Below are 12,529 nucleotides of genomic sequence, written 5' to 3' on the forward strand. Positions count from 1 at the left end.
CAGGGGCTGGCCGCGCTGCCCGCCTCACGCGCTCTGCTTCCCCCGCAGGACAAAGAGAAGAAGAAGAAGGAGAGCATCTTGGACCTGTCCAAGTACATCGACAAGACGATCCGGGTGAAGTTTCAGGGAGGCCGCGAAGGTGAGGCACCCGCTCTGCACCCCCTAATGATTTACGAGAAGTAATGGGGGGCAAGAGTGACAGCTGATACCCGGCACCGCTGAGGCGCTTTGCCGGGATAACTCGTGCAAGCTTCCTAGAGGCGCCGGGGCCAGTGCTGCCGCTCCCCTTTGCAGCGGGGAGGCTGAGGCTGGGAAAGGGGACCCCAGTGGTCCACCTGGGGCTGGGATGCCAGTCTGGCCTCCTGTGCGGTTCTGCCGCCGCCGCTCCTCACTGGTGCTCCTTCACCGAGTTCCTAAAGAGCCGCACTTTTAACTTTGGGCCCAAATGTTCTCGGTTGTGGAGGCCGTCCTGGACACGTGGGTTGTTGAGCGCCATTCCTGGCCTCCACCCACTGGATGCTAGGAGCATCCCTTAGGCTTTTTTTTTTGCTTTAAATATCTATCTATCTATATCCTATATAATTCTATATAATAAAGATGTAATATGCGAATGGTCATTAAGCTGTGAAGCATAATGACTAACTGGGTTAGGACCGATCATGGATTAGCAGGAGGGTGGGACAGCGAGCTACAAGCTGGGGGTAGAGAGCTACAGGAGGGAGTAGGGCAGCAAGCTATGGGGGGTGGGGGAGCTACAAGCAGCGGGTGGAGAGCTACAGGAGGGGGCAGGGCAGCAAACTATGGGGGATGGGGGATCTACAGGAGGGCGGTGCAGGAGGAGAGCTACTAGTCCTATATAATAAAAGGCCAATATGCAAATTGACTGAACAGTGGAATGACCTGTTGCCATGATGTGCACTGACCACCAGGGGGCAGACACTCAATGCAGACGCTGCCCCCTGGTGGTCAGTGCGCTCCAGAAGCCAGGCTCACTGCTGGTGAGCCCAGTGGCAAAAGGCCTATACTACCAGTCAACCATTCCACCGACTTGAACCAGCTTACTGGTAGCTATGATGCACACTGACCACCAGGGGGCAGACGCTCAGTGCAGGAGCTGACCCCTGGTGGTCAGTGCACTCCCACAGCAGGAGTGCTGCTCAGCCAGAAGCCTGGCTCATAGCTGGGCTGGTGAGCACAGCTTCAGCAGCGGCAGCGTAGCAAGGCCTGGATGAGCCGGAGCAGCGCAGTGCCCGGCCCCAGCTTGGGCTCCTCCCCGGCCACCTGCTTCGCATACTACTACATCCCTCGGGGATGTTGGACTGCCGATTTCAGCCCCTGCCAGGATTGGGCTGGAACCTGCAGTTCAACATCCCCATAGGGGTCCCCAATTGCAAGAGAGCACAGGCCAGGCCGAGGGACCCCACCAGTGCACGAATCCATGCACTGGGCCTCTAGTCTATACCTGGTACATATAACAGCCTAAGCAACCGGTTGACCCTGTAGCTATGACGTGCACTGACCACCAGGGGGCAGATGCTCAATGCACAGGCATGGAAACATGGAACAGACTGATGAATCTCAGCGGGGAGGGGGAGGGGAAGAGGACAAGAAGAGATTAACCAAGATCTTATATGCATACTAGAGGCCTGGTGCACAAATTCGTGCCCCGGTGGGGTCCCTCAACTTGACCTGTGGGCCTCTAGTATTTTTAATGATTTCAGAGGGAGAGGGAGAGGGAGAGAGAGAGAGAAACATCAGTGATTAGAGAGAATCATTGATTGGCTGCCTCCCGCACACCCCCCACTGGGGATCAAGCCTGCAACCCGGGTATGTGCCCCATCAGGGAATTGCGCCTTTACCTACTGGTTCATAAGTCGACACTCGACCACTGAGCCATGCGGGCGGGCATGTTGGCAGCATCCCTTAGTTTTGACAACCAAAATGTCTCAGACATCGCCCAGTGTCTCCTGGGGGACAGAATTGTCCAACAGTCAGTCTCCACATATGGGCCGGAGGGACCTGTTAAAAACATCAATTCTTGTTTGCTATTCAGCCCTCTGGGGGCTCCCCCTTGTCCAAGGTAAATACAAACCTTTGGTACCTCTGACTAATGGGGTTCTCATCTGCCACTGGGCTATAAAGGTACGTGTTTTCTCTGCCTGGAGTGCTGTTACCAGGTTAACTGCCAGAGTCATTTTCCTGCTCTCAACTCAAGGTTTTGGCTCTGGGAAACCTTCCCTGACCCTCCACCTTTCCTGAGGCCTCTTTGTTAAAATTTCCTAGCAGTACCTGTCACAGTTTGCAGCTTTATGTGTAATCATGTTTTTTAACTTTGCATCTGCCACTGGAGTCTAGTGAGGAGGAGGCAGTACAGTGCCTAGTCCCTGCCTTTCATGGGAAATGGGCACACAGAGTGCTGGCATAGTTGGGTATCTTCCTGCACCGGGCGAAGAAAGGAGTTGGAAAAGAGGGGTGGGAGTTGGAGCATCACAGGCAGAAGCATAAATGAGTGTGAAGGTCTGCAGGCCAGAGAGAACAGTTGGGAGAGGCAGCAATGGGCAGGGAGCGTGGATGGCCTGTCGGGGCACTGGGGGCCACCCCCCTCTCAGGTGCAAAGATACGTCACTTGGCCAAGGAACCATAACCTATGATGCTTGGGTTTTTTTGTTGTTGTTCAGTTTTTTTTTAATCCTCTCCTGAGGAGTGAGGATATTTTTTCCATTGATTTTTAGAGAGAATATAAATACCATGCCCCCCACCCCTGTACCCCTAAATCTCAAGACCCTCCACCTGCAGCAGTGCACAGCGGTCAGGCCATCCCTGACCATTAGCCAACGAGTTCTTTTTGTTTTTTTGTTAATTTTCACCCAAGGACATGCTTCCATTGATTTTTAGAGAGTAGATGGGAGGACAGGAGAAAAGAGACCAAGGGGGAGGGGGTAAGGGAGAGAGAGAAATATCAATGTGTTAGAGACACATCGATTGGTTGCCTCCCACTTGAGCCCCATCCAAGGCCAGAGTTTGAACCTGCAATCTAGGCAGGTGCCCTTGACCAGGAATCAAGTTCAAAACTCTTGGTCCACAGGCCGAAACTCTAACCACTGAGAGGTAAAATTCACATCACAAAATTAACCATTTTAAGGTATGCAATTTAGTGACATTTGGTACCTGCCTCCTGAACCACTGTTGATCTTACAACCTTCCCATTTCTCTTCTCTTCTCGGTGATTCCTACAAGCCAGTGGAATCCTGAAAGGGTTTGACCCACTCCTCAACCTTGTGCTTGATGGCACCATCGAATACATGAGAGGTGAGTGCAGCCAGCAGGACTTGGAGGCCTCCAGGACTTGCGGGGACTTCCTTTTTTTTTTTTTCTTTATTGGTTTCAGAGAGGAAGGGAGAAGGAGAGAGAGATAGAAACATCAATGATGAGAGAGAATCCTTGATCAGCTGCCTCCTGCACACCCCCACTGGGGATTGAGCCTGCAACCCAGGCATGTGCCCTTGGCCGGAATCGAACCTGGGACCCTTCAGTCCGCAGGCCGACGCTCTAACCACTGAGCCAAGCCGGCTAGGGCTGCGGGGCCTTCCTTACTGCTCCAGACCTGCTGTCTGAATGGTAAATGTGGTCCTTGTAGACCAGACAGCTGCCATATATCTTTACTCTGTCACTGTCCCAGCATTCCAGACAAGCTCACGACACCATCCTCTCAGAGACTTCAGGGATGTTGGGGGTGTTTTGCTAATCCACCATTACTGATCCTGAGACACTTGCTGCCTGGCTTGGTTAGAAAGATGCCAACTGGCCCTGGCTGGGTAGCTCAGTTGGTTAGAACATCGTCCCGATACACCAAGGTTGCAGGTTTGATCCCCACTCAGGGCACATACAAGAATCAATTAATGAATGTATAACTAAGTGGAACAACAAATTGATGTGTTTCTTTCAAATCAACAAATTAGAAAAGAGAAATGCCAACCTACTCCAGGGCTTGGCCAGCCCACTGTCTCCTGCCATTCCCGTGTGTTACTCCTGCGGCTGACAAGGGTCCCATTCCCCTTATACCATGCCCCCGCCCCTGTACCCCTAAATCTCAAGACCCTCCACCTGCAGCAGCGCACAGCGGTCAGGCCATCCCTGACCATTAGCCAACAAGTTCTTTTTGTTTTTTTGTTAATTTTCACCCAAGGACATGCTTCCATTGATTTTTAGAGAGTAGATGGGAGGACAGGAGAAAAGAGAGAAACGTGGATATGAGAGACACACCGATTGGTTGCCTCCAGCATGCTCCCCAACTGGGGCCTGGATTCAAACCTACAACCCAGGTACATGCCCTTGACTGGGAACTGAACCCACAACCTTTCAGTGCATGGACCAGTGCTCTGACCTCTGAGCACACCTGCAAGGACAGCCAACAAGTTCTTGAGCTCAGCCTGATCCAGGCATTAAGGGGATGCCAGCACCTAGGAGGGAGGTAAGGAGGGAGGGTCTTGCTCCTCACGGGACCATTAATGCCTGAGACACGAGTTGCTCTGGTGAAAAGTTATCACAGCCAGACAAGAGCAGAAACATGGTCAGCTCAGTTGGTAAACTCCAGGAGGCCTCTTGCTGTGCCCTCACTTTTTCTCTGCCTGCCTGGGTACACCCAGAGTCTCAGCCCTGCCACCCTGGATGGATGAATTCCTTGTCTATAAGACAGGCCCACCACCTGGGGCCAGTGGGGAAACCAGGCCAGCTCAAGCGGGCAAAGCGCTTAGGGCCGGTTGGCCCTGGGAGGTGTGGCTGCTGCGCCTTCTACAGAGCCTCTCCTACCAGCGTGCTGCCTCACTTGCTGAGCAGGTCTGTGTCCCCTCCTCTCGGTCCAGGACAGCCCCTCAGGGAGGCCTGAATGCATAGCGTATGGGAAGGTCGGGCTCACACAGCTGTTGTCCCTGCAGGGTCTGAGGGTGGACGGCTGCCTCTCAGATGGGGTCTCTGATTTCACTGGGCCGCCTGGTTCCCCTCCCCCACATCCTTCAGTAATAGTAATGGGGACTTTCAGTCGCTGTGACCTCAGAAGAGCTCCCCTGGAACTTACTGTCACTTCCATGGGGTCCCTCTCGCTCTGCTGTTACACACCTTGGACACGGGTGAGCAGTGGCCCTGCACGGCTTTCACAAATCTGTGTTCCAGCTGCCTGTCTAATTACATAGCCCCAGGGTCTCCGCTGGCTCAGGTGCCGGTGCCCCCAATTAGCTTCGCTACCCAGCATCCTGCGGTCCCCTGGGCCTCCCTGTACTCATTTGCAGAATGAGGACAGGCCTCAGATGGTGGTTTCCAGAACTCTTCTCGTCCATGGGCCACTGCAGGGAGAAGGGCTGCATGTCTGGCTTTGGGAGGCGTTTGGCCTGCTGCCCTGGCCAGCATGTCCCCTCCAGAGTCCTGGAAGGAGGGATGGGGGAAGCGGTCAGAGGACCCTTTGATTCAGATCTTCAGACCCCAGACCCCGTCCTGCCCCAGGCATGGTCTCAAGTTCTTACTCCAGCCTCTCTTCCTCCACAGACCCTGATGACCAATACAAGCTTACAGAGGACACCCGCCAGCTGGGCCTGGTGGTGTGCAGGGGCACCTCAGTGGTGCTCATCTGCCCGCAGGATGGCATGGAGGCCATTCCCAACCCCTTCATCCAGCAGCAGGAGGCCTAGCAGGCGGGGAGGGCACAGACACGGATGCCGTCAGACTTGGAGCTGTCCCTCCTGCCTTAAATGCTGTCCGCAGAGATGGAACTTTCCTTTTTGTATAGGTTATTTTTTGTTTTCTTAATAAAATTGCAAATCTCTCATTTCCAGGAGCCCCAAAATCTTGCTTTCAGCCTTGATGTTCTGGCAAAGCTTGGTCACAGGGATCAGTTCAGCTGAGTTGCCAAGCGCCAGCCGTGGTCAGTGATGGGGACTGGGGCATTCCAAGATGACTGGGCACGCACCATCCAGGTCGGGGACAGGGACTTGTGAGGCTGGAGCCAGGTGCAGACATCCCAGGCCGGCCTGTGGCTCCAGGGGGTGGACCAGCCACCAGCCTTCGCAGCAGGCAGATCCCAGCAGCTGTCTCTGCTCCTCGGCTTGGTCCCTTCAGTGCCTCCATATGCTGTCCTGAGTGTCCCCACACCAGGGTCTTCCATTCAGGTCCCTGCTTACAGCTTCATTCTCACAAAGAACAACGCAGATGGAGTGTGGGCCTCAGCCCAGTCCTGCAGCCTCCAAGTTCTCCTGACCCTCTTCTCCCCTCCCCTCAGTCCAGCCCCAGCCCACCCAGGGCCTTCCCCCTGCTCCTCTCAGCCCAGGACTCCACCCCAACCCTCTCCTCGGCTGGTCCCCTCAGTGGTCATGCTCATGAATGCCCCCTCAGTGCCCTATTCCTAAAAGCAGGGCTTTTCCTGGCTCCTGTTTCATAAACTGCCCTTGTTAAGACTGTCCCCCACGGTACCATGCCTGAGTGACAGCAGGGCTGAGGCTGGGAATTGCCGGCTGGCAACCTATTCACTAATGGCTGGGGTCACACAGGAAGCGGCAGCTAGATGGCTACCTGTTCGTCATAGCCACCAGACAAACGAACTGCCGGCTCCCTCCTAATCTTGGGATCTGGGCTCTGCTGTGGCCAGACCCAGCTGCTGGGAATTAGGGGCCCAGGGGCCAGCTCGCACACATGCTCATCCTTCCTGCCAGCTGGCCCTGCCCACCTCCTCCAGTCCCTTATTAGAGGCCTCATTCCGGAGCCAAAGCCTCCAATCGCTGGGCACTGGCGGTGCTAGCCTAGCTGTGGGGGGTTGCACCCCCAGGGAAGGCTGTGACCTAGAACCTGGGCACGCCCAGCATGCCAACATCCAAACCTCTGCCTCGATGTCGGGAAGATTCCCTCTGTCCATTTGACAACTGGGGGACAGGGAGGCCACACCATGGAGGGACGGAGCCCAGCCTCTGGTCTGTTCATTCTGCACAGCCAGCCTGCCCTGCCCGAGGCCAAGACACAGGCTGAGACAGACCTGAGAGCTTAGGGTTGGAGGGCTCAGGAGCTCAACCCCGGAGTGGGATGGGGTGGAGAGCGGCATGTTCACAGGCTAATCAGACCTCCTTTAGAGCCTCTGGGCAGCAGGGGCCAGGGCAGAGGGACACCTGGTTTTCCAGCCCTGAACTTTTGTCATAGAGGAAGCAGGCTCGTGTCTGGCACCCACTGCCCCACAGTTGTGCCCCTCAAAGCAGCCCCAGGCTCCAGACCACTCTCCACTGACCCCCTCACCTCCCAGCAAACTGACGAGGGCAAAAGCTGCCCTCAGTAGCCACCGAGTCCGGGCTCAGATCTCCTCCCACGATTTGCTGTGTGGCTTAGAGGAAGTGTCCCAACCTTTCTGAGGTCTAGTTCTTTGTCTCTCAAGTTCAAGCAAAGGCAATGCATATCCACTCTGTGGGTAGGCACCAGGCTGCAGTTGTGTGTGGGGGTTAAGAGCACAAAGCTTTGTGTTGAAGTCTGAAAATGAGAGCAAAATGCGGGGGCGAGGGGAGACCTGACTTTTGGGGGCTCAGGCAGAACTCCCCAGAAAGGGAGATAAGATGAGATCCTGCCATTGAACCATATCTGCCCTAGAGAGTCGCTTTGGCCTAGTTTGTAAAAGATTGGAAATAACCTAGCTGCCCATCCCTGGGGGATCTGCTGTACAAACTCGGGTTCCTGCAACAACTACAAAGCAACGTTTTACAATGACATTGAGCTCTCTGTGCAGGGTGCTTAAATACAAGCACAAATTGTCCGCAGCTCTTCCCAGCAAGGGAGGGGGTCTGTCTCTCCAACCTTTGGATTCTGGGGGCCTGATTTGCTAGTAAGAATAAGGCAGAAATGACAGCGTGGGAACTCAGAGACTAGCTTGCAAAGGGGCCTTGTGGCTTCCGCCTGTGTCCTCTGGGGGCCTCTGGGCAGCAGGGGCCAGGGCAGAGGGACACCTGGTTTTCCAGCCCTGAACTTTTGTCATAGAGGAAGCAGGCTCGTGTCTGGCACCCACTGCCCCACAGTTGTGCCCCTCAAAGCAGCCCCAGGCTCCAGACCACTCTCCACTGACCCCCTCACCTCCCAGCAAACTGACGAGGGCAAAAGCTGCCCTCAGTAGCCACCGAGTCCGGGCTCAGATCTCCTCCCACGATTTGCTGTGTGGCTTAGAGGAAGTGTCCCAACCTTTCTGAGGTCTAGTTCTTTGTCTCTAAAGTTCAAGCAAAGGCAATGCATATCCACTATGTGGGTAGGCACCAGGCTGCAGTTGTGTGTGGGGGTTAAGAGCACAAAGCTTTGTGTTGAAGTCTGAAAATGAGAGCAAAATGCGGGGCGGGGGGGGGGAGACCTGACTTTTGGGGGCTCAGGCAGAACTCCCCAGAAAGGGAGATAAGATGAGATCCTGCCATTGAACCATATCTGCCCTAGAGAGTCGCTTTGGCCTAGTTTGTAAAAGATTGGAAATAACCTAGCTGCCCATCCCTGGGGGATCTGCTGTACAAACTCGGGTTCCTGCAACAACTACAAAGCAACGTTTTACAATGACATTGAGCTCTCTGTGCAGGGTGCTTAAATACAAGCACAAATTGTCCGCAGCTCTTCCCAGCAAGGGAGGGGGTCTGTCTCTCCAACCTTTGGATTCTGGGGGCCTGATTTGCTAGTAAGAATAAGGCAGAAATGACAGCGTGGGAACTCAGAGACTAGTTTGCAAAGGGGCCTTGTGGCTTCCGCCTGTGTCCTCTGGGAATGCTGCCCTGACAAAAGGAAGCTGGACCAGCTTCCTGGAGCCTGGGCAGCCCTATGGAGGAGCACTGCGGCCCCCCAGCCAACAGCCAGCACCACATGCCTGTGCACTATGAGGGCTTCAGAATTCCTGGGGAACCCTGCAAGTGTCTGGGGCCTCCTGAGTTAACCCAGGAGGGACTTTGCAGCCAAACTACAGAATCGTGAGAAATAATAAATTGTTTTATGCCACCGAGTTTGAGGGATGTTTGTTACACAGTGACAGGTCACTAAGACGTGCTCACGGAGGCCGTGACAGATTGTACAGGGAAACACAAGTTCATCACGATACATACGGTACAATACCATTCAACTAAAATAATACATTAATACATTTTTAAAATATCTTATGTTTCTAAGCTTTTAAATATATAGAGAAAGATCCTGAAGGACCTGGGATTGAAGATAGTGATCAAAGGAGCCTGTTAGCCTACTCTCATTTTAATATTTCACAAGGAGAGGTAGAATCGTTCATATTTTACATTTAATATGATATGAAAAGTTTAATATTTTATAAGGAGTCAGAGGACGAGAAGGCCAGAAGCACACGGGGAGACACAGAGACAGATTTACAGAGATGAGGGTGGCGTTGGGGGGGGGGGGGCGAGAAATGAAGACATGGCCACCTGGCCATCGAAACTGGGTCCCCACTCCCTGACCTCCTGGACGCAGTGTAAATCCCCAGCCCCCACAGCCAGCAGCCAGCCCATAATGCCATCGGGCTCCTGCCTGGATCCCGTCCTTCTAGTCCCCGCCCGCAGTCCTTGCAGGCCTCAGGACGCTGGGCAGCGGCTCCAGCCACCAGAACAGAGGCCAGCCCTGCTGCACATGCAGAGGGTCACCACGGCCCACAGCTTCTGGGTGCTGGCTGAGAGGCCTCACCTGCTGTCTACCAAGGCCCCGCCCTGGGAGACATCGCTAGAGCCCCCAGCACCTGGCCAGAACGGGGCAGACCCCAGCTTGAGCTCAGACCAGCCAGAGAGCCCCATGACCCCACCCCCATTACAGATTCTGGGGTCTCTGAAAGGTGGATAGGAGTTTGACATTGGTGATGGTCAGTCCTGCCTTGTCTCCAAAACAGCTTTTGTAAAGGAGGGGTAACACCCCTTCTGGCTCATTTAGCCCTCCCCAAACCCTCTCATTATCCCTGTTCACAGATGATGACACTGAGGCCCAGAGAGGCTCAGCAACTTTTTAAGGGTCACAAAGCCTCCTGCACCTTCTGCCCGCCACCTCCTATACTCCAAAGCCGCCAAAGCTGACTGTCTCATGGGTGCAGAAACTCAGCCCCAGCTGAATGGGTGGGAGAGCTCATGGGGCAGGGGGCAGACAGAGAAGGGAAGGGATCCCTGCCCACCACCCTGGCTCCAGTCAGGGGCTGGGAGGGAGCAGGTGCCCTCACTCTCACACTGCAGGTCCATTCCTGCCACCAAAAGCCAAGAGGAGACCTCACCTGCTCCCTCCCAGCCCCGGCTCCAGCGAAAGGACTGGACAAGGCCTGTATCCTGCGACCCTGTGCCACAGAGCCCAGAAGTCTCCCCCCTCCACCCCCCCGCAGCATCTGGGCATGCCGCTGTCTGTTTCTGGAGCCCTGGCTCCTGGTGAGTGAAACAAGAGCAATCCAGCTCTGCGTGGACTCAGACAAGGACATGGATGTAAAAGGAAGAGGTTCCGTGAATGGGAAGCTTTGCACACGCGTGTGGATCTTGGATCCCCAGGGATGTTGGTTTGAGCTCAGGGTCAGCCCAGGCTGAGACAGTGAGACACCCCAGATGGCCCTCCTGCTCCCCGCTGCTCTCAACATATCCCTCCCCAACTCCAAGCCCACGCAGAGCCCCCGCCGTCTGCAGAACCATTAAACTAGGAGCGCTGGCTGGCGTGGCCAGGAGGTCACGGCTCGATTCCCGGTCAGGGCACATGCCTGGGTTGTGGGCTTGATCCCCAGTGTGGGGCCTGCAGGAGGCAGCCGATCAATGATTCCCTCTGATCACTGATGTTTCTATCTCTCTCCCTCTCCCTTCCTCTCTGAAATCAATAAAGATATATTTTTTAAAGAAAGGAGAAGCCGAGACCGGTTTGGCTCAGTGGATAGAGCGTCGGCCTGCGGACTGAAAGGTCCCAGGTTCGATTCCGGTCAAGGGCATGTACCTGGGTTGCGGGCACATCCCCAGTGGGGGATGTGCAGGAGCCCGGTCAATTCCTGGTCAGGGCACATGCCTGGGTTGCAGGCTGGATCGGCAGTAGGGAGCATGCAGGAGGCAGCTGATTGATGTTTCACTCTCATATCAATGTTTCTCTCTCTCTCTCCCTCTCCCTTCCCCTCTCTCTGAAAATCACTACAAAAAAATATTAAAAAAAAAAAAAGGAAGGAGATGACTAGGAGCTAGAGCAGGGGTGGGCAAACCTTTTGACTCGAGGGCCACAATGGGTTCTTAAACTGGACCGGAGGGCCGGAACAAAAGCATGGATGGAGTGTTTGTGTGAACTAATATAAATTCAAAGTAAACATCATTACATAAAAGGGTACGGTCTTTTTTTTTTTTTTTAGTTTTATTCATTTCAAAAGGCCGGATCCAGCCCGCGGGCCGTAGTTTCCCCACGGCTGGGCTAGAGGGTAGGAGGTCTCTGATGCCCAATAAATTCTGGCTACGGAATGAGGGCCCTCTTGTCTTGTCTAGCTTTCTACCTCTATTCAGGACCCAGGTCAGCAATCTGGGGTTCCTTGATCCACCCTGCCAGCTCCCGCCCATCCATCAGGGCCATGCCATGCTGACCAGAGCCAGCAGGGGTCAGAAATCACCCAGGAATGAAGAGCCGGAGGCAGAAAACCGTCCTGGTGTGCTGTACAAGCCAGAGGGACTGGTATTATTTCCATGTTACAGACGGGATGCCAGAGAGGTTCTGTCCCTCGCTTTGGGTCACACACAGCAGGGACCCAGCACAACCCCAGGGTCTGGATCTGGAGCCCAAAGCCTCAACTGCTCTGTATGCACTTTTGCCACTGAGCACCGGATGGCCCCACACCCAGTTACGGAGGGGATACCACTTGTCCGGGGCCACATTTGAGGCTCTCAGGCCACCTGCCCCCAGAGCCTGCCTCCACCGGTGGAAACAGCCCATCCTACACATCTCGCTGGAGAGCGAGGACCAGAGGAGGAGTTTTCTTAATTTTAGAAATAGTTATGACCACAGCAGGGCTCCTACTGGCTTTCCCAGGCACGGAGATGCGGAGGAGGGAGAGCCCATGGCCCCTGCTGGACCCCCTCCCCACAGGGACGTGGGAAAACCCCTGGGCAAGTGGCTGCATCCCTCCCTCTCCAGCCCCTCCCATGGCTTCCCCATCTGGAGCCATTCTCTCCTCCCAGGTGGTCCATCTCCATGGTAACATCCCTACCTCAGGTGGTTGTAACCTTGGCAACCAGGTAATCTTGCGGCCCCACTGCCTAGGAGGCTCTGACTCCTAGCTGCACCCTCTTCCCACGCTCCCCCTCGCTCCCCATGACAGCATCCCTCTGGGGGTGCTAAGCCCAGAGAGCCACCCAGGAGTTGGACCCACTTCCTCTTCTTCTGAATGCCAAAGTGCACAGTCAGCCATTTGCTGAGCACCTACTGTGTGCTCCAGGGACACGGCAGTGAGGAAGTTAGGAGTGGTCCCTGCCCTCGGAGGGCTCACACTGGCGACATTTTGTAGGAAGATGCTGGCCAAGGACAGAACGGAGAAGATAAGCAGTGGTTT

General features: G+C 54.8%; 2 protein-coding genes across 2 annotated transcripts in view; one reads left to right on the plus strand and one right to left on the minus strand.

The window, feature by feature from the left end:
* LSM7 (LSM7 homolog, U6 small nuclear RNA and mRNA degradation associated) overlaps positions 1–5,822 on the plus strand; it is a 6,141-nt gene extending 319 nt beyond the window's left edge. Inside the window, exons 2-4 of the mRNA XM_006754104.2 lie at positions 4–139; positions 3,238–3,309; positions 5,539–5,822. Coding sequence (XP_006754167.1) covers positions 4–139; positions 3,238–3,309; positions 5,539–5,681 — 351 coding nt within the window. The 3' untranslated portion in view covers positions 5,682–5,822. The remainder of the gene's footprint in view (positions 1–3; positions 140–3,237; positions 3,310–5,538) is intronic.
* Positions 1–11,946, minus strand: part of SPPL2B (signal peptide peptidase like 2B) — a 29,725-nt gene extending 17,779 nt beyond the window's left edge. Inside the window, exons 1-2 of the mRNA XM_015567462.1 lie at positions 11,942–11,946; positions 10,247–10,253 (exon numbers count right to left, since the gene is read on the minus strand). The gene's annotated coding sequence lies outside the window, so the exon portion shown is untranslated. The remainder of the gene's footprint in view (positions 1–10,246; positions 10,254–11,941) is intronic.
* Between the last annotated feature and the right edge of the window lie 583 nt (positions 11,947–12,529).

Source organism: Myotis davidii, unplaced genomic scaffold (genome assembly GCF_000327345.1).
Source record: "Myotis davidii unplaced genomic scaffold, ASM32734v1 scaffold551, whole genome shotgun sequence".
NCBI classification, from domain to species: domain Eukaryota; kingdom Metazoa; phylum Chordata; class Mammalia; order Chiroptera; family Vespertilionidae; genus Myotis; species Myotis davidii.